Source organism: Prosopis cineraria, unplaced genomic scaffold (genome assembly GCF_029017545.1).
Source record: "Prosopis cineraria cultivar Desert tree isolate PC_DT_omini unplaced genomic scaffold, ASM2901754v1 PC9, whole genome shotgun sequence".
NCBI classification, from domain to species: domain Eukaryota; kingdom Viridiplantae; phylum Streptophyta; class Magnoliopsida; order Fabales; family Fabaceae; genus Prosopis; species Prosopis cineraria.
The window spans coordinates 26,887,911-26,909,002 of NW_026555340.1; the positions used below are offsets into that span (position 1 = coordinate 26,887,911).

The 21,092-nt window shown below is 32.5% G+C and overlaps 2 protein-coding genes across 3 annotated transcripts; one reads left to right on the plus strand and one right to left on the minus strand.

Annotated features, from left to right (window-relative positions):
* Positions 1-885: 885 nt before the first annotated feature.
* On the minus strand, positions 886-5,515 carry LOC129319250 (uncharacterized). The gene is made up of 10 exons (XM_054964251.1): positions 5,357-5,515; positions 4,986-5,059; positions 4,689-4,803; positions 3,605-3,641; positions 3,414-3,483; positions 3,034-3,138; positions 2,123-2,273; positions 1,938-2,020; positions 1,409-1,502; positions 886-1,300 (listed from the first exon to the last, which is right to left on the minus strand). Exons 2-10 carry the CDS (start codon positions 5,014-5,016, stop codon positions 1,213-1,215), a joined length of 774 nt encoding a protein of 257 aa, XP_054820226.1. The 5' UTR covers positions 5,017-5,059; positions 5,357-5,515; the 3' UTR covers positions 886-1,212.
* An 8,462-nt stretch (positions 5,516-13,977) lies between these two features.
* On the plus strand, positions 13,978-17,687 carry LOC129320489 (protein arginine N-methyltransferase PRMT10). 2 transcript variants are annotated; one of them, XM_054965976.1, is made up of 8 exons: positions 13,978-14,259; positions 14,724-14,916; positions 15,034-15,139; positions 15,633-15,822; positions 16,165-16,350; positions 16,435-16,518; positions 16,889-17,107; positions 17,310-17,687. In XM_054965976.1, exons 1-7 carry the CDS (start codon positions 14,074-14,076, stop codon positions 17,063-17,065), a joined length of 1,122 nt encoding a protein of 373 aa, XP_054821951.1. In that variant the 5' UTR covers positions 13,978-14,073; the 3' UTR covers positions 17,066-17,107; positions 17,310-17,687. The 2 variants fall into 2 exon arrangements, with proteins under 2 accessions (XP_054821951.1, XP_054821952.1); XM_054965977.1 differs by having other exon boundaries at positions 17,336-17,687.
* The last annotated feature ends 3,405 nt before the right edge of the window (positions 17,688-21,092 follow it).

The following is a 21,092-nucleotide window of genomic DNA, read 5'->3' on the forward strand; positions in this document are numbered from 1 at the left end:
GTTTGTTTTTGGATTAACTGATTTGTCTAGGTTCTGTCAATGTAATTGTATGTAGCGACAAGAAAACTCATGTGAGATGTTATGAATCATAATAGTAATACTATTGGATTGAATAATCTTCAATCATTTTGGCCAACAGTTTATGGGCATTCAAATTATCTACCTCAAACGAAATATCTTTTGCCTGGGCATTGCATGAAGAAATGTATGGAGAGAGAAAATGCAAATATATAATACCTTAATATTTTTAAAAAACATTATCACTTATCCAACCTTTAAACTTTATTAAAATGTAGGTCTTTAAAATTGAACGAAATATGAGAAATTAGACACATTTTTCCCTAAAAAAAATATTTTTGTTAATATATATAAATTGAGGTATGCAAAAAACTCCGTAAATTCCAAAAAAAAAAAAAAACGGTGTTAATAGCATGCTCTTTTGCCACCTCCCACATTAGCAGAAGAATTATAAAATTGATGCAAAATTTTCAAAATATTTTTTCACTTTCGTATTTAAATAATAAATAATATTATTAAAAAGCAGCCAAAGATTATTTGATTTTGATTGTGATGACAACTTGGCTCCACGTTGAATTGGTAGAACTTATCAAGTTAAGAAAAAAATCATGAAAAAAACATAATTTTAAATTCTCGCACTTTGATAAAATTTTGCTATAAGTCTTTACACTTTTTTTTTTAGTATTTCAAGTCCCTATAACACCGCCTCACAAAGAGACCTAGAGCATCGGAAAAAAAGTATAGGAACTTGAAACACAAAAAAAAAAAAAAAACAATGCAAAGACCTAGAGCAAAACTAGAGCAAAGTACAAGGAGCCAAAATTATGTTTTTCCAAAAATCACCTAACATTCTACATTTGAAGCTCATTAAAATTTAAAGCTTATACTTTTGTAGTTCTGCTCCGTAATTTAGACATTAGTTCAAGGAATCAAGTGCAATGAGGAGAAATACAATGTAAATAGCAATGCAAACAAGTCTAACCCGCAAAAACACTTAGAGCATTCAGCAGCATCCCTTCAGCACATTCATAAAATTGTTTCAAAAGAAGGATTCTGTCAAGGGGGCATCCAAACGTTTACATATTCCATTGTTGAATCGACCAACTAGAAATTCTCAGAATGGGTAGAGAATGTGGGGTCTTCCTTTCACATTTCCTTTCTGCTTTTCCTAGCTGACTTGACATCAAAAACCATCTATGCAGCTTTCCCTTCCAGACCCAATTTTGAAGTTAGCCAAGCACATACCTCATCCATCTCTTCCGGAATCGTGTAGTGCCCGAGCCTGTTAGAAATAAACCCGTGAATTATGAGGCCTAGTAAATATAATCACAATGTACAACGAGATTCAAAGAACCAGAACACAAACTTATGCAGGGCTTTCGCTTAGTACCCAGTATAGGATTTAAAATTTACGTCCTGGAATCCAGCTGAACCCAAGGCCGTTGATGATTTCTCACCAAATTTATAGAGAACCACCTCATCACCTGAAAAGTGAAATAATACATAAGTGAATAATACATATGTGTCAATATTAAGTGTCCATAGTCCCAGCTGAAATTACCTACAGGCTACAGTTGCAATGCCATAGAAGAAATTGGACTAATTCTTCAGCATTGCATGTGCTCATTCTATCAAGTTGTGTAATCTAGGAACATATTCAGTTTGAATTGTTTATGCGCTAGAGATCAATAAGAAAATCAAAGAAACACCACTTCAACAGTTTTTCTGGCAGCCAGGTTCTGAACTCAGGCTTAGTTTGCAAGCTGACACAAACTAAGTTACAGCCTAGATGAGAATGATTAAGACATATCACTTATATTTTATAAAGTCTGCCATAAAATTAAATTTAACAGTGATAGGAGAAGATGCTAGAGCAGGTTTCAATCAGGATTTCATAGGCAAGAGATAAATGTAACTACCTTTTCCGTGGCACAGCAAAATGGGCAAGGATTGAGCACGACTTTTGGCTTCCGCCACAGCTTGCATTTTGTTACTCAGGGTCCTGGATAAGAAAAGAATTATAACAATGTCACCATGTATTGTGCAAAGAAAGAGTAGGGTGTATCAAACTGAGATAAGCTGGAGCAGAATTAAAAGGCCAGACTTTGCACAGGGAAGCCAGCCACTCAAACCGACTACAGCACTTAGGTTGGCCGGATATGGATTGCCATTCCCATATTTTCCAACAGTGAAACATGTTGCAGAGTAAAGGGCGGTAGCCGCTCCCATGCTGAATCCTCCAACACCAAGTTTAACTGTTGCATATACAACAAACTTAGAATAATATCAACACATATAATAGGCTTTCATGGCTGTGTATTGACAAAACAATGAACAACAAAGACAATCATAATGAAATCAAATATGAAGACATCACTAATAGTGCCACAGCCATGAAGCAGGACATGAAATTGAAGACTCATTGGATCAGACAAACTTCATAGTACACATAACGTTTACTAATACCATTACCAACTTATATGAAATGCAAAATACACGATAGCTAGGTTTCATAAATGACTATCCTTTAAACACTCCATGTTGTTGACATTAGAAGGAAATGTACTTGGTGTTTTGTGGTTATGATCTCTCTCTCACTCTTTAATTGGTTGCAATCAGCTAACTCTTGTTAGAAGACTTCACTGTTGCTACCCTGAGACCAGAAATCAAGAATAGAATTATGGCTTGTGGCTTCCACCACTACTTTTCTTTTCTTTGCATTTTTCTGTATTTTGTTTGAACCAGACATCAGAACAAAGCCAACCTCCAGTCCAGGATAACTTGACAACACTTGGAAGGAAAAAAGAAACATAAGGGGAAAAGTTGGGTTCGCATATAAGAAGTTTCAGATCACATGAAAACCCATTATTAAAACATTCATTATGCCACAAAGTCAACTGATCTAAATAGTTACAGATGAAAATTATGATAAAAAAAACATTTTGCTTCTGGTAAAAAAACATTGTGCAAAAAAAAAAACTGCATAAATTTTATAATGTTACACGAGAAACCTACTGTCAGGAGGTTCTGTTGACAACAAATTTGCAACATGAGCAACTGAAGCATCCAAACCTTCTACATCATCAGGAGCATCTTCTGAGAGGTCTCCCACATCAAACCCTATCAGTCATTAAATAAGCAGTTCAAATAATCATCAAGACCAAATCTTAGGTTACTATCAGATCTGAATACTCAAAGCTTTGAGCCTTTGACTTTATGTTCAAGAATCCGTTTTCAAAGTTCTTTAATTCTAAAAATGCGAGGAAGGCTAAGTAATCATGCTAACAAGATGCAATTATAGCGCACTTGCCAAATGGCAGCAAATAAGTCTTTTTATAATACTTGAAAAATAGAGGTGAGTGGGTATAATTAGAGTCTAGAAAGCTCAAACTTACAAGCAGTTGAAGGAAAGCCACCGAATACTCTTATTGGTTGAGTCGGAGCTGTTGGACAGATCCATTTAATCTTGTATCATATAAATTAACATGAAATCATTCAGGAGTACAGAAATTACCACAATTTCTTATAATAAGGAACTATGAAACAGCTATCTCAGTCCTCTTTTTAACAATTCCATAACCCTTACATTTGGAAGTGGGAGAGTCTCTAATAGCTGAGACCAACTGTCAAAAGCGAAGCAGAAAACAATTATTTCAGTCATAATAGCATGAATTTAACTAAGTTAAAGTTAAAGGCATCTTGACTGTACAACGAATTTCACAAGCAATGCTAGATACCTATACATGTTAAAGAATCAATCACACATAGAAAAACAGACACTGTCAAAGGCGCAAGGATATATATATACATATATATTTTCAAAGAAGAAATCCATACTTGTATACCTGACAGTGATGCAAAAGGAGAAATGAGAAATCAGAGAGATATTTGAGCCTCGCAGCTCTCTAGGCTGAAATTTACAGTTCCATTGTAGATAGAAATAAAAAGAAGGGAAAATGAATTGAAATGCAGGGAAAAAATTGATAATGTTGTAAACTAAAACAAGTAAATAAATCTCAGATGTGATTATCGCTTTACTTGTTTTAGTTTACAACACATTATCAGCACGAGAGATGTTCATGAATATAAGAAATTCTTTCTCTTGTCTCTATTGTTCTCCATTCTCTGGTTCTCTATTACTTGCTTTATTTTACAACAGATAATAAATAAGATCAATTTTAAAAAGAATTCAAAAGAGGAAAGAAATAAAAGGAAAGAGGAAAGAAAAAAATATTTGTGATTACAAATTGCAGGGAACCTGAATGGCATACAAAAAGACACAGCAGACAGATATTTGAGCCCCCTTGTTGATCTCTGAACTGCAATTCACTATTCCATACGTTGATTTGAAGAAGAAGAAGAAGAAGAAATACATTGGGAAAAAATATAAACAATCAATGATGAGCAAGATCAGATTTAAAAGTACCAAAATGTTACTTTAGCATTTTATAATGATATGAGAGAAGATAAAACTACATAAGGAGCCAACCCATGGCAACTGCTTTTGAAAAGTTGCCAGAATACATACAAATAAATTCACACCTATTGTCACCAAAGTCAAAGATAAACTGCAGAACATATTTCCCATTCATAGTTTCATGAATTTAGAGTCGCATCAATTTTTTTTTTTTTTGGGGGGGGGGGGGGAAACCAAAAGGAAGTGTGGTTACCTGGAGCCATTATCACCAAGGCCATGTAGCCAAACTATAGTGGCTTGGTGTTTGCCTTTAGGCCTGACCACGTGGGTTTTTCCAAACTCGAAGGCTCTGCCAAGAGATCTTTTACCTGTAACGGAGCAGTATGAAAGTCAGAGACATTAGATCACTATCCTTCCCTGAACTCTACAGTGGATAACACAACTCATTCATGCAATAAAAACCAGATACTGGTAAGAAGATTCCCCAACTGATAAAAGACATCACAAAGCACCAAGCATATTACTGATATCGCCGCAGAGAAGAACATACCAGCACCAAGTGATGATCCAGTGAGGCTCATGTTAGTTCCAAAAACAAGAGCACCTACTTGGCAAATCTTAGCGCTGAAATCAAGAGACATCCACATTTTACAGTCAACACATAAATCCAGAAAATGAACCCCACACACATGGAAGCTGGAAACAAAACTGGACAATAAATCTTAACAGCAGTAGTAATGATGAGAGTCACGGAGAAAAATGACGCTCATTAACCCCAAATATGCATACACCCAAAACCCAAAACTCGTAAGCTGAAAACAAAACTGCGCGAACTTATTCGCCAGAGAAGAAGCACCACGAGACTATCAAAGTAGTAATTTTTAATGACAATCAGGAGTAATTAGTAATCGATGAACACACCTTGGCTGCTGAGCGGGGATTCCGAAGACTTAACCGGATCCTTCGAGAGTTCGTGCTTCTTCCTCCGCTCAATTTGCTATTGTCATTTGGACCTCTTACGGATTGCTCATTGATGATGATAGGAGACGCGATCGTACTGGTTGTGAGGCCAGGAACAGGAATCGTCACCGTTGATCTAGCTCGTAGTTAAATACATGATCGCCACGTGTCGCTGACTTGACTTTTCGTCAAACTTTTTTGTTCATGTCAGAGGACAGACAGTGGACATCTCGATTTGATTGGCTCAAGTATGGTCCATGCCTCCCATCAACCTTATGCTTTGTGAGTAGACAATCTTACCCTCGTAATATCCTTGATATCTCAAAACTGCCCATGGACATTTTTTTTTTCATCTGAAAATATAATTTATTTATCTATATCTTCAAATCTTGCAGGCATATCTTATATTCTTAAATTTTAAAAAGTGAAATTTAATTGGTTAATTTATACCCTCAAAACTTGGTGAGTGAAATTTGATTGATAAATTAAATTTATTATTATGTTTTCAAGAAAAATTTAATTGGTCAATTAAATTCCTTATCACGTTATTAAATTCATCATTATCCATCACATTTTCAGTTATGAATCTAATTTAATTCTTTATTATTTTCATTTGATGGTCCTGATGCTCCTATCTCTTCATTTCCCATGCATTCACTTATAATCTCATTCTACCATAAAATCTTCACCTCTTCGCCTCCCTCAATGCATTCATTTTTTGGCATTTTTGCTTCAAATACATTAATCTCCAAACAGGTCCAGTAAGCGGGGAGATAGAGAAGGGCGAGAGAATGAGAAGAAGGGAAAGGATAAGCTGGGGGAGTTAATCATTATGGCACATCTTACAGACTAACTCATGACACCTTCCTTCAGGTATTGAAAACGTATTGGGTAAAGGTCTCCTTTTAACATATCAACCATACTAAATCCTCTCGCGGGCATCCTAACTATGGAGAGAAAGTGATGATTTTATCCCCAAAAAAAAAGATAGTCATGAGTTTAAATAAAAGTCTTAACCTTTGATTGCGCTGAAAATTGATGGTTTTTACATGAACATGTCATCTTGACATTCTTTTTGAGTTTTCTCAATGCGCCAAACATAATTGATTATTATATATTGATCATAACATGGTCCTCAATTATAATTATCCTTGCAATACTTTGAAGTACAAATTCTTTTTTTTTTTTAACTTGGTTTTGAACATGATCATTATTTCTTGGCACGCAATTCTTTGCCTAGCCACTTATTTAATTTTCTTAATAGTTTACATGGTACTTGTTATATTTTTTTTTCCCTTCAATTATTTATGTCTAGATTATTAGAGATAATCGAAGTGAGGAATCATACAATCAACATGAAAGAGGTTATAGAGAACCCCGTTCTTGGCTTTTGCTACCAATTTATGAGGAGCCTCATTCTATGTTTGACTTGTGACATATTATTGAGATGCTTAGAACCCAACCAATTTTTATGAACGTTAATGTTTCATGTGAAGTTCAAGATTTTATTGCTTGACATATGAAGAACAAAATAAAAGACCCCGTGCACTTGTGTGCCATTTTATGTTAGTTATAATAGAATTTATCCTCATACCTTAAATGTTAAGGTTGTATAGAATTCAACTTTATAAATTGCATCACGATTTTTTATTTGTTAAATTAAAGGAATTTGAAAGAACTAAAAAAATCAACATAAATTAAGACAAGAATAATTGTTGTATAAAAAGAAAATTGAATTTGATATGTTAAACAAGTTGTTATTAAAAATTAAACTATATTTTATAAGTAAAGAAATAAATATTATTTGAGCAAATGCACATATAATCAGAATTTTAAGGGAATACAAATAAAATTCTCTCCCAAAGGAGAAGGGGAAAATATATTTAAAAATTATAGTTACTAATATTAAATTATTTACGTGAAAAGATGAAAATCAAAACTCTTTTGGCTCTTCTTGCACTTATTATAATATATATATATATATATATGTATGTATGTATTAAATATACTTTTTTATTCCTAAGAAAAATACCAATAAAATATTAAAACTAAAAATTAATTACATGAATACCGTACTTCTTTGCTAATAATCTCGATTATAAAGTTATAAGTTTTCAGTGATTTATGCTTCTTTTTTTCCAAAGAATTTATGCTTGCTTTATAAATAATCACATGCTCCATTAAATATAATTACTGTTCATCGAGATTTATTCATCTTTAAAATTCATAATTTAATAACTAATTAATTTTTTATATGTAAATACAATTTTTAAAATTTAATCAACTAACACTTTTTTGACCCTCATCATCAACCGACACTTAATAAATATAAAAACATATATTCTCTCATCTAAACATCATATTTTTTCCATTATATTTTTTTTAACACCTTAAATATTTTTTTTTTAAAAATTTAACTCAACCATGATCTACCATAGTGAACAAAAGTCAACTTATTTTATATTTTTTGAAATAATTTTATAATTTATTACTATAGTAAGAAACGATAAAACATAACCTTATAAAATATTTTACCCTTTAAATTAATGACCATAGTAGAAAAGATTAAATCCTTTTTCAAATAATACAAAACAATTTTATATAACTAATACACATTTATAATCATAGTTAGGTTATAGTCACCCAACACATTTTATATCAATAAATTCAATGTAAAATCATTTTATAATTGATTTAAGCTTGCACAATACAACATCTCAAATAAATTTTAACTTCCCACATGCCATTAGGCTAAAATCACATTTTTTCATCCTTATACTCCTAACAAGTGCAAACCATAAACCAATAACTAAAATAAACAACTTAATCTATTCTCAAAACAAGTCAATTATTTGGCCTCATAATCATGCCATTTTAAACCATTCAAAATAAATCAGATATCAAAATTACAGTCATCCAAAATATACCAAAAGTAGAAATAGTTTGAATGGCATGATTACATCATTACATTCGTATAATTATCAATAAATAAAAAACTCTAATATTGATAATATAACACATTAAAAATTATAAATCAAATACTCAAAAGAGACAGTGGATTTACGCCACTAAGCTTCAAGGATTCCTCCGCGCGCCACTCGTGGCTCTTCTTTTGAAAATTATTAACTACATAATGAGACTCAAAAATTCTAGTAACCAATATCAATTTATGATAGTGCATACAAACAGTTAAATATGTGCTTGTTAAGTGGGAAAATAACAATAGTATAATTCCAACAAAATATAAAATATTACAATGCATAACAAACATACATCCTTATTTCCCTCCATTAACCTCAAGCCGGAGTCCTCACTCGGTGCTAAATTACTCGACCAAAGATAGATTAGCTCAGCCCTTACAAGCCACGCTCCAATAAGGGCATACCACATGACACATAAATACAACAACAAGAAGTTCTCCAACACCTCCCACAATAATCAAACAAATTCATTACAATTATATAATATTACAATTTTTTTCATTTTCAACAATATTATAATATGACATTTCACTTGGTAAAAATATTTTAAAATGCATATCCACAATTTCATAATTTTTTCATAAACATAATAAGGTAATTTCTCAACAACACTTCATAATTTTCTCAATAATCATCTAATTAACATGAAACAACACTAATCACAAATGAAAAGCATGGTTACCTCGTAGTTTTTTTAAAAAATTATTTTTTATAATTTTTCTCTCACCACAATCTTCACCAACAACATAATCTATAAATAACATATTATTTATAAATATTATTTTTAATTATTGAAACTAATAAAATAACTCTAATAATAAAATTAGAGAATATAACATAATTTCTAATATCAATCTTAATACAAATCTAAAGTTAGTACTATTAAGTAAAATTTTTAACTCCTCTTGTAATCATTAATAAATATTAATAAGCTAAAGTCAACCTCTAAACTAATTTCTATTATCAAAATTTTCCTTTTCATTTCATAAATTCGTACTTAAAATATTCAAAAATTAAAAGTTGAGTCTCAAGTTTAGAATTATCATCCTATAGCCATAATAATCCATTTCTCATCCCAAATAATTATTTAAACCTCAATAAATCAACATATTTTGGAATTTAATAAAAATTTAGCTTAAGGTTTGATTCATAAGCCTCAAATTCAAAGCTCACTAACAAATTTATACTCTAAAATATTTATTATACTACTAATAATCTTAAGAATCACATTTATTTAACATAAATTTATCTCTCTTTCAAACCCTAAATTTTTTACCATCACAAAAATCAGAAATGAAAGGAGCTAGATGAATAAGAAAATTTTTTAAAATATTTATTTAGTTTTAAAACATTTAAAATCTTACCTTAAGTATCCTATTAAAAAGTTTTACCTTTAAAATATAGCTCCCCTGCGCTGATAAAGGTGCTCACAGACACTCCCTCTGTTTACATATAAAAGAGTAAGGAAATGAAGAAAAAATGAGAAGAGAAGGTGTGCATGTGGTTTTAAAAAAAAAAGATATGGGTCCCATCCTTTTTTGCTTTCCTTTCCTTCCTTTTTTTTTTATATGCACATCACACCTGCACAACGTGAAAGACGTCCCCCCCTTTCTATTTTGTTTTAATTCTTGCGCGCGCGCATATTTTATTTCTCATTCTCTTTCTCTATTATATTTCTTTTTTTTCTTTCTTAATTATAATTATAATAATTTTTAAAATTTTATTTAAAATTACATCCTAAATTAAATTTAATAATCATCTCATACTAATTTACTCATTTTTAAATATTTTTTAAAATTTTTATTAATTTAAATTAACTAATAAAAATTAAATTAAGATGTTACATTTTTTATTCATTTATTAATATAGATGTATTATCGGTGAAAATATTTTACAATGCTTTATATTTTTATTTTTTTATCATATAATTTTATTATTAAAAAAATGTTTGAATACAATGTCAATTATTTCTTAATACCCATGCAATGCATGTGATTATTTCCAAATTATTGAAGTACAAGATCATTTAAGTGAAGTTATGCTTGGCATTGACCACCGGTCTTCTTTCCAATCTTTTTTTTTCATTATTCATTGATTTTTTAGTAAATGTATGGTGTTTATAGGGTCAAGTGTTATTTTGTCTCTCAACTATACATGAAATATCATCAAAAAGCATAAACTTAACTTAGGGTTAATTTTGTCAGTCAACTTATAAATTTGTTGTCGCCATACCTCCGATGTTAACTCTCTCAATTATACCATTATGCAAGTCTCACATTAAAGTTTTTTAATATTGAATCCCACCATTTTTTTTATTTTGTATATTATAAAAAATACCTCTTATCTCCCAAGCAATTCATCAGCAAATTGATTCGAAGTTGCAAATTGCTACTTGCGCGCGCGCTCTTTATAATTAAACAATATTAAGGCCTTTCACATTGCTACTCGTGTGTGTAGCACATGATTTGTATCACTCATGCCATTATAAGCAAACACACAATATTATTCCATCTCTCTCTTTCATGCACTACCAACACTGAAATAAACCTATGCTAAAACTTTATTATGGCAGGAGTTGGATCTAAGAAATACGTGTCCACAACTTCAAACCCTTTATCATCGAATAACAATGGCAAGGCTACGATGATCAAACGCTTTATAGGGGTTTGCAAAAGGCTGTTAGGATATTGGGTTGCTAAGATCAAGGACTCTTTACAGCATGTTCGGCCCTGGCCTCGGATCACGCTGGCAAGGGTAAAATAGTCAGCTTTGGCTCGAGATCTCTCTCCTCCCTCTTTGCCTCTCTCATCTCTCTCCCTCCTTCATTCCCTTTCTCTCTCCCCTCCCCATTCATTTGATGGGGCTTGTGCTTTTACATCACTTGATTGCCCTTTCATGTGTCTTTATAAAGGGTGTAAAAAGGCCTATATCCATAAATATAAGCTCAAACTCCATTTAAAAAGGAGCATCCTTTGAATTCTCTATGGTTTGAGGTCGCACAGTCCATCCTTTTTAAACAACAATTTAGTTCAAAGTAAAGGACAGGCCATGAAGAACACATGAAGATGCCCTCATAAAAATGGACTAAGAGATAAAAAGCAAATTGCCCTTAAAATTCCTGGTATGCTTCGTGTAGTGATGATATTATAGTTTATGAGTTGTTTTTGATGATATAAAGTTGTTGGGGGTATGATTCGACAAAGCAATGACGGCTAAGGGATTTGTTAAGAGACTTGATAGATGACATTTTCATGTTTGAAGAGGGAGGAGAATATGCATACAACAAAGTGTAGCGATTGTATAATGGTTACTCAGTAATGGTGGTGCAGAGAGTAAAGGCAACGCACGAATGCATGCAAGCTAATGTTTAAGTGCATGTAGCAACCCTCTCTTTTTTTGGACTAGGGACCTTTCCATTTTCTCCCTCATTTTCCCTCCACTTTCCCAATTCGTACCATTCATATCATTTTATTAAATGATTTTTTTAGATTATAAAATTAATGAAGGGTGAGTGAGAATTAAGGAAGTAAAGGGAAAAGGATGGAAAAAAATGGAGAAACCTCTAATCCCTCTTTTTTTTTTCTTTTCTTACATTATGTGGTTGCTCTCACTTTAGTAAGGTTTGATCAGTGCCATCATGCAAACTTTATGCAAAGGTAGCGAAGTGTCACGGATGATATTTTCGTGACCGTGTAGAGACCAAGATAATGAACGATCCGCTGGTTAGCCTCGCACAATATGGGTAAAGGGGGCGACATTAGCATTGGGGGTGTTCTGCCTCAGTCTTCGGACTGAGTGCACAATTGGTCGGGGGCTGGTGCCGCCTCCCTGATGAGCCCATGGCAGGGCGAAACCAGTGTGATCCGTATGTGGTAAGGCTTATCCTGAGGATTATGAGGTTCTCTAGGACGCTGCACGGGCGCCGTGTGCTGCGCCAGACTCTCAGCCCGTGACAGAGTGGTATCAGAGCAGGACGTACTTTACTGTCGTGTGCGCGTGGGGTCCCACGTTGGGACTGGTGGACCTCGGCACCGCTCCAGAAAGGCCTCCGAGCAGGTGGGTCCAAAAGTGGGGACTCGGGCGGGAAGGTTGGCCATTGTCGACTCCACTCCTGTTGGCTCGCGGGTGCGAGTGGGTCCGAAGAGTGCAGGACTCGGGTGGCCACTCAGCAATAAGCTAATGTGTTTGTGGCAGTACTGTACGTACGATCCTTGGTCAGAGTCGTTCTCCCCTAGCACGAAGGCGTGCTAGATTGGGTGTGGGAGAATGTCACGGATGATATTTCCGTGACCGTGTAGAGACCAAGATAATGAACGATCCGCTGGTTAGCCTCGCACAATATGAGTAAAGGGGGCAACATTAGCATTGGGGGTGTTCTGCCTCAGTCTTCGGACTGAGTGCACAACTGGTCGGGGGCTGGTGCCGCCTCCCTGATGAGCCCATAGCAGGGCGAAACCAGTGTGATCCGTATGTGGTAAGGCTTGTCCTGAGGATTATGGGGTCCTCCAGAATGCCGCACGGGCGCCGTGTGCTGCGCCAGACTCTCAGCCCGTGACAGAAGGATGATGAGCAGAGAGATATAATTTTTTTATATTATTAAAAAATATATAAAATGGTGGGGTTCACTATACAATATTTTATGATAAAAAATATTAAAAAATTTGAATGTGAAACCTGTATAATAGCTAGATAAGCAAATTGCAAGGACCATTAATAGTGATGGATGTCAAGTTAATGTTGGGTTGATGAAACTTTGAATTTAAGTGTCTAAGGATAAAATTGACCTTAATTGAGTTTAAGGTTCCTAATAATCTTTCGGGTACAGTTAATAGGTAAAAATGACATTTAACTCATGCTTATATAACAATAAACATTAATAGAATAATTGTTAACATATAAATGTATAACATTTTTATTGATGCAACTATACTATATGGTTCTAGCTAACAAGAGTATAGTAAATATAGCATTTTTTATGAAGCTTATTTTAAAACTTAGGTAAATTCGGATCAAACACCCTATATAAATAATAAGGACCCCTCAAAAAAAATTATCCACAAATGAAGATTAATATGAAATAGATTATTGTTAAAATGAAAACATAACTTATTTTTTTTTCAAATACAACTTGTTAGTTCTTTTTTATGAATAATTTTCTTGAACTTAAATGTGATTCTTTCAAAATAATATAACAAAAAATAAACTTGTAAAAGTATCTTTACAATAAAAATTAATATTTTATTCTTTAAATTCTTACAGAAAAATATGACACTAATATTTATTCAAAAAAAATGACAGTTAAATTTAAAAATATTAAATGAATGACAGTTACGTGTTTGATAAAGTTTTTAAACAATAATTAAAAATATCAATTTAAATAATTATAAATTTAATATTTTTAATTATAAATAAATGTTTAAGTATTAAATGAAATCCTCAAATTATAACAAAAAATTTTATTTATAACTATTTAAATTAATATTTATAATTTATTTATAAAAAATTTTATAAAACACCTAACAATCTAGGCTGTGGAATCTAACCTTGATTCTTCCATTTATTTAAATGCTCTTCTGAAACGAAAAGGCAGATAAAGACAATATGAACAAACTGTAGATGGCTTGAAGCCAGCCGCCAAACCAAAAGTGCCCTAAAGTGAGTTGAAGGCTCCTTCTTTGGTGCAGAGCTCCGAGTGAGATGGGCAGCTCAGCCGACGCCGCCGTTGGTGGCCGTACTCCTCCGGTGGATAAGGGCGTCGATTATGCGCAGTACTTTTGCACCTATGCTTTTTTATACCACCAGAAGGACATGCTCTCCGATCGGGTTCGCATGGACGCTTACTTCAATGCTATTTTTCAGAACAAGCATCACTTCATTGACAAGGTTTGAAAGTCATTGTATGTTTATTTGGTCCTTTTGAATAGAGGACGAACCGATTGTTCTTCTGCACTCTCAGTTATTGGTGGCCGAAACATGTCAAACTTTTGCTTGACTTCTTTTTGATGCGGCTGAGGAAGCAGTTTAACTGGTTTTGTGGTTGGAAAATATGCTAGATGAATAACACTTGCCTAGCCATAGTGTAGCGTCACTGCTTGAAGCAATGTGTTTACTTGTTTATTTTTACTCTTATGGGAATGGATTAAGGAATTGAGACTTTCGAAAGATTCTAAAACAATAGAACAATAGAAGTTTTCCTTCCTTCTTTAGCATGTAGTAATAATTTACCAAGCAGAACTCTGTTGGGTTGTCAGTTCTGTCTGAAGCACGTGACATTGATTAAGCTTGTTCTTTATAACGTTATCTGGGAGAGATTTTGGGCTAACTTAAGCGATTTGAATGTTGAGAAGACTGTTTTGGATGTGGGAACTGGAAGCGGCATTCTTGCGATATGGTCAGCACAGGCTGGAGCAAGGAAAGTATACGCAGTGGAAGCAACTAAGATGGCAGAACATGCTCGTACTCTTATCAAAGCAAATAATCTTCAACATTTGGTTGAAGTAATTGAGGGCTCAATGGAAGATATAACTTTACCGGAGAAAGGTAAGCACAGCTTGCTTAATCTATTTTCCAAGTTCAGAATTTCATTTTTTGGTGGTATTTATCATTGACACATTTTAATTGTCTCATTTCTAATTTTCAATGTCATGCAACTTGCAGTTGACGTGATAATCTCTGAGTGGATGGGATATTTTCTTCTGCGTGAATCTATGTTTGATTCAGTAATATGTGCTCGTGACCGCTGGCTCAAACCAACAGGTGTGATGTAAGTATTATGTTAATTTTGTTGCTGGAATAATAATAAACTTTACACTTACATGGATTAATGTTCAGCAGCTTGTTTCTTTACATGCACAAACACCTTTCACAGTCTTCCGTTGATGTCTCAACTGCTACTAAAGAAACTGCTAATAGCCCAATACTACTACTCACTGGAACCCTTATTAGTCTCTTACTCTCTGGATTAATTCTATAACATTTAGGCACAAGGATGCCATCAGTTAATTCTAAAAGTAAGACCCAAATCTCCCTCAGTTCATATGGAGCATATATAATTGCCTTTGGAGTGTAATTTGTTGGGTGTCATAGCTTAGTAGTCTAGCATTTAGTGCCTTCTTTGCTCTTTTGGTGCTTTGTCAATTGTAAGATATATACAAAACTTATCATTGCTACATAAGCATTATCGTGTTCAAGTAATTCATTGTTGGCTGTAGGTATTATATTTGTATTTGGTAATTTGAAAAACTTTAATGTCATAGGTATCCTAGTCATGCTCGCATATGGATTGCGCCTATTAGAACTGGGTTAGTAGATCACAAAATGGGTGATTACCATTCAGCGATGGATGATTGGCACAACTTTGTGGATGAAACTACTACATATTATGGTGTTGATATGAGTGTTCTTACAAAGCCTTTTGCTGAGGAGCAGAGAAAATACTATCTACAGGTAAATTGCATTTTCGGGCACATTAGATTTGATGCATATTAAGTAAATGCAAGTTTTAGTATGTTTGGGAAGTCTACCATCTCTCACTTTGACTCTTACCTCTGGTTGCACTTTAAAATGATGAATTGCATTATTGAAATATCAGCTAGTTAAATGATGAATTTGAACTATCTTTGCTTTCTTATGAGTGGGTTTCTTACATAGATGGATATTGCCATTTAGCTTTACGAGTTTTATTTGAAAATTGGCTTCTGTTAGCTTTACCAGTTCTGTTTGCGTGTAAAACTGATTTATGTTCTTCTTCCTTGCCTACTTAATGTGTATTGTCTATGACTTTTGTAGACGTCAATGTGGAACAACCTTCAACCACACCAAGTTATAGGGACAGCTGCTGTAATAAAGGAAATTGACTGTTTAACTGCTACTGTGGCTGATATAAAGGAAGTTAGATCAAAATTTGATTTGTCAATAACCATGGAAAACGCAAAGCTTTGTGGGTTTGGAGGGTGGTTTGATGTTCATTTTCGGGTAAGCAATTATATGGTGTCTCCTTTTGTTATGTTAAAGCTCTCAAATTTAATACGATTTGTTTTTCCTGTTTTCATTCTCAAGGGAAGAATTGAAGATCCAGCTGAACAGGAAATTGAGTTAACCACAGCTCCCAGTGTTGCTTACAGCACACACTGGGGCCAACAGGTTCGTGCTACTTCTGTGTGTTGGTGTTTGATTTGTCTGGTGTGAATTGTTGTCATTCTGCTTAATATCGTCCCATAACTTTGAGAACTGTTAGAACATCAATGAAGAAGCAGATTGTCTTTTTTATTGGCTCTATAAAACACTTGTCTTACTGTGATAATTTTTCACTTCTATTGAAAGAGATATAAACTTTCTTTAATTACCAGGGTTTTTCTTTGTGCTTCAATTGATTGATCAGGCCCAAGTTTATAGCTATTTCATGGTATCTCGTGTCTCAAGCTCCCTGGAATCAGTTGCATGGTGCCTTTTTCCTTTTATGCACTTGCGTATTAAATGTTATTGTCATCTTACGTTTTAAATTATTTGACAGGTTTTCCTATTGCATCCTACTGTTCATGTCAGTGAAGGTGATCATTTAAGCATTTCTTTCATCATGGATCGCTCAAAGGAAAACCATCGATTGATGGAAGTTGAGTTTGAGTGTGATATTCAACAGTATTCTGGCAAGCTTCTTAAATCTTTAAAAAATAAGTACTACATCGAATGACAGTGACGATTCCTTATTCTGAGGACTCGGAGTGATGCTAAGGTAGATTCCATGGCACATGATGTTTCCTTTTCCTGTATTGTGACATTATATAAATATAGGCTAGAATTCCTGGCATCGCACCTGAGATTTTTTTTTGTTTTTTTGGGTATGAAGCAATTAGAACGTGGAATCAGTAAATATAACCTACCCTTTGATGCTTTAGCGAAAGAATGCTATAAAATCTATTTTTTGACTTTGTCAGGAATGAACATAAGATTTTGTCAACAGATGGCTTATCTCTCTGGGTTCAAGCGGGATTTAATCTGATCGAGGAAAAAGAAGGAAGAGAGCTGTGGCCACATTTTCATTCCAACTTTCTGTGGAAGGCTGCGGCATTTTTGCTGTATAAAGATATTCGTGTTTTGACGTTGCTTGTTACGCGAAGTTAAAAGTGTGGTTGATGAGACTTCTATACTTTGATGGCTTTTTTTATTACAAGTTTATCGTTTGGCAATTATAGAGGGAAATTGAAATGTTGCTGACGATTTATGCCCAAATTGTAGCATTATGCTTGGATTAACTAATAGTTCTAATGCACAGTGCTTCTGGCATATCGTTATCCCTGTCTGTGGACAGGCCATCTGGTCTTCTGGCGAGTATCCCTTTTCCTCTCTTTTCTTTACATGTTATCCATTTTTGCTCCCTTACACGTCCTTTTATTACCCAGACAATAAACTTTAGAGAAAATTGGCACAATTAGAGAAAATTGGCACAAGGGCCGTAAAATATGTCAGCCCAGAAAATTTTGGACAGAGTTTATAAGAATTTGAAACGTTGTCCTTCATAAATTTAATTAGAATATGATATTCCTTCTTTGCCTAATAAAAATTTCCCTCAACAAATATAAAATTTCCAGCACTATATATCCAAAATAGAGGAAAAATAATAATATCCCGCTTAACTGGTTCATGATTTAGAATTTCGTATTATATACACCTAACAATTTAAAATAAAATATAAAATTTTTTTTTAGATCGCAATAACAGTTCAGAGAAAATTTTTAAAATTTCAAATTGTCAAAAATCGTTATCTATTATTTGGTTAAAGTTAGCTTGGCTTTTCATTTTTAAAAGTAGAAGACTAAGTTGGAATTTATTATTTATCATTAAATTTTCACCATCTTTACATCTCTCGACAACATTATTTTTTTTTAATTGTATTAGTTAATTTTTATTGATATGACTTGTATATTAGACATAAATTTATTTATCATTGTATATTAATGATGTAATATCATAGATCAATAACACAAAAAACACATAATCATTTGTCCAAAACGGATCAAACACAGTTCACAAAAAATTTTGGACTTTTAGCTTATTACAAATAATCAAATACTTAAACTAATAAAATAAAAAAATTATGAATCTATAGCTTCATTCTCCTGTCAGTGTGCTCTGTTTTGTCGAGTATTCTCAATGTATCTTATCTCACATTTGTCTTTCACTATCGTGATTATAGCTCACTACACTGCTTTGCTATCTCGCATTTGTTTCTCTCATGTGGAGTTCCATCTTCTTCTCTGTCACATTTGTCTCTCTCATTCCAAAGATTTTTTACATTTTGAATCTCTTGATATTTAAAAAAAAAACATATGTTAAAAAGGACAGTTTTGTAAATTAATTATAATCTAAATATTAAAAAAATTATTTTTAAAATTTAAGAAAAGAGAGACTATTTCTTTTAGTTGGTCTTATAATATAGGCTATATATGTAAAAGTTCCTAAACTTAATATTATGTAATGTTCATAAATTGTCAATAATGTAAAAGTAATTCATTTTTTAGCAACACATGGGATTCGCATTGCACTTATGACTTTTAAACTTTGCAAAAATTGCGCAAACTACTCGTTTATCATTAAAATATTTACAAACCTTCGAAAGTGGAGAATGTAGATTTCTTTTTTTTTTTTTAAATTTACATAGATCTCTTTTTTATCGCTATTTAAAAAATGTTTAAACCCTAATCAATAATTATCATTGACATTTATTTTTATTTTTATTACTTGTGCCAACATTAAGTGGTGAATCTCCTTCATCCTCAATACAAGTTCGCATCTATTATAAAAATAGAGGTGCATGCAAAACTAAAATTTAGGTGAGTTTTATGTAATTTTTTTTTTATGTTCAATGAAAGTCTGTTTATATTTTGAAATAACAGTAACAATGTAAAACAAGAAGAAACCTTATTCCACTAGGTAAGTTAAAATTATTTTTAACAAAATCATATTAACAAAATTAGCTCTACAGTAATAATGTAATTTTAACAAAATTAAAATAAATTATTTTGTCGATAACCAGGCAACTTATATTAACATGAAACTTATGTAATAGTAATGGGAAAGTAGCAACCAACATGAAAAGGGCCTCTTGTAAACCTTGTATGTTCCAGGGAGCCCTTCATAAACCGAAGAGAAAAGCCTTGTGAGATTGTTACGTAAGCCCTTCAGTTCATTAGCTTGCAAGATGTTCTACAAATAGATGCTTATCCTATAGTAAATTGCAAATACACTACCAAATTTTGTTAATGCAATAAAGATCTTACGCTATTCATCATTTTTGTAATTAAAAAAAATTATAACACTAAAAAAGAAAACCGCAAAATTACTTTACCCAAATCGATTTATTTAAGAAAAATATCACTTTAGATCCCTATGCTTTAATCATGTTTTATTTTTGGTAGTTATAGTTTATTTTCATAGTTTTTCACTTTTTTATTTGCTCAATTAGAAATGAAATCAATGACTATGAACTGTAGTGGTGAAGCTAAGACTCTTAGGTAGGACGCTGCAACATCTTAAACTAAAAAATACGGGTGGAAAATGTTAACATTTTATAATAAGTAGTTCAAAATTTTAAGGAAATGATTGCAAAGTATTAAAATCTATACACCAAATTATAATTTTTTTTTTTTTAAATGAGAAGGTGCCTTTGGCCCTGTATCACCAAGTGGCTCTCCGCCTCTCCGCCACCCATAAGTTGGCTCAAACAATTTTAACTTTTTTTGAGGTCCAATTTCCAAATGCTTATCTGATGTCATTCTTCCTCTCACTTCCACTTCGTTTTAAAGAAAGTGAGTTCCCATTTTTCTTTTTAATTTTTTTTGCAGAATTTCTTTTTAATTAGACCAAATTTTTGAGGGAAAATCACACCTAAATCCGCAGAAAATATTTAATATCATAAGTTTTATGAAATGTGCAAAATACTCTAAAGTTTTAAATCTTATACATTTTTAATTTGTTAAAGAATATTCACAATTGGGCAAAAGAAAATGATAACTTGGGTATGAGTTTAATAGCAAATTGTAAATACTTGTTCTTTAGTTGGGAATGCCTCTTGCCCAGTTTTAAATGCATAGAATTTAAACTTTGAGAGTATTTTGCTCATTTTATGAAATACTTTACTAATTAAATCTCTTCTGTAATTTTTTCAATTTTTAATAAGAGAATTTTATATTTTTTTGAGGTTAGTATGTTTTTTCCCACTTTTATAACCACGTTAAGTTCATTTCAATAAAATTAACGCTGTTTCAAGACATCTCATGATCTTTCCGAATATTTTTCAGAATAAAGAAACTAACGTGATAGGCTGAGTAAATAAAAAAAATATAAAACCATAAAAATATACTATAATGATTCAAAACAAAACACAACTAACGTATAGGGAATTAGAGCTGAATTTTTTCCATTTATTTATTGAGAGAACATAGATACCTCGTACGTTCAAAAATTTAAAGTATTTTTTAAAGAGTTTGATGTTCAAAAATATAAAATATTTTTAATCTTTTAAAGTATAATTATTATTTTTTTAAAAAGTACTTTTATTACTGAATGACTTTATATTTATTGTAAGACGTTTAATAGAGATAAGTATGAAAAGATAAGGTTAGTTTGAAAGTAGGTAATTATTTTATTGAAGGGTAAGATTCAGTTAAAATTGTCTTATATTTTTTAACTGAGGGAGTAGGTATTAAGGAATCAATTAA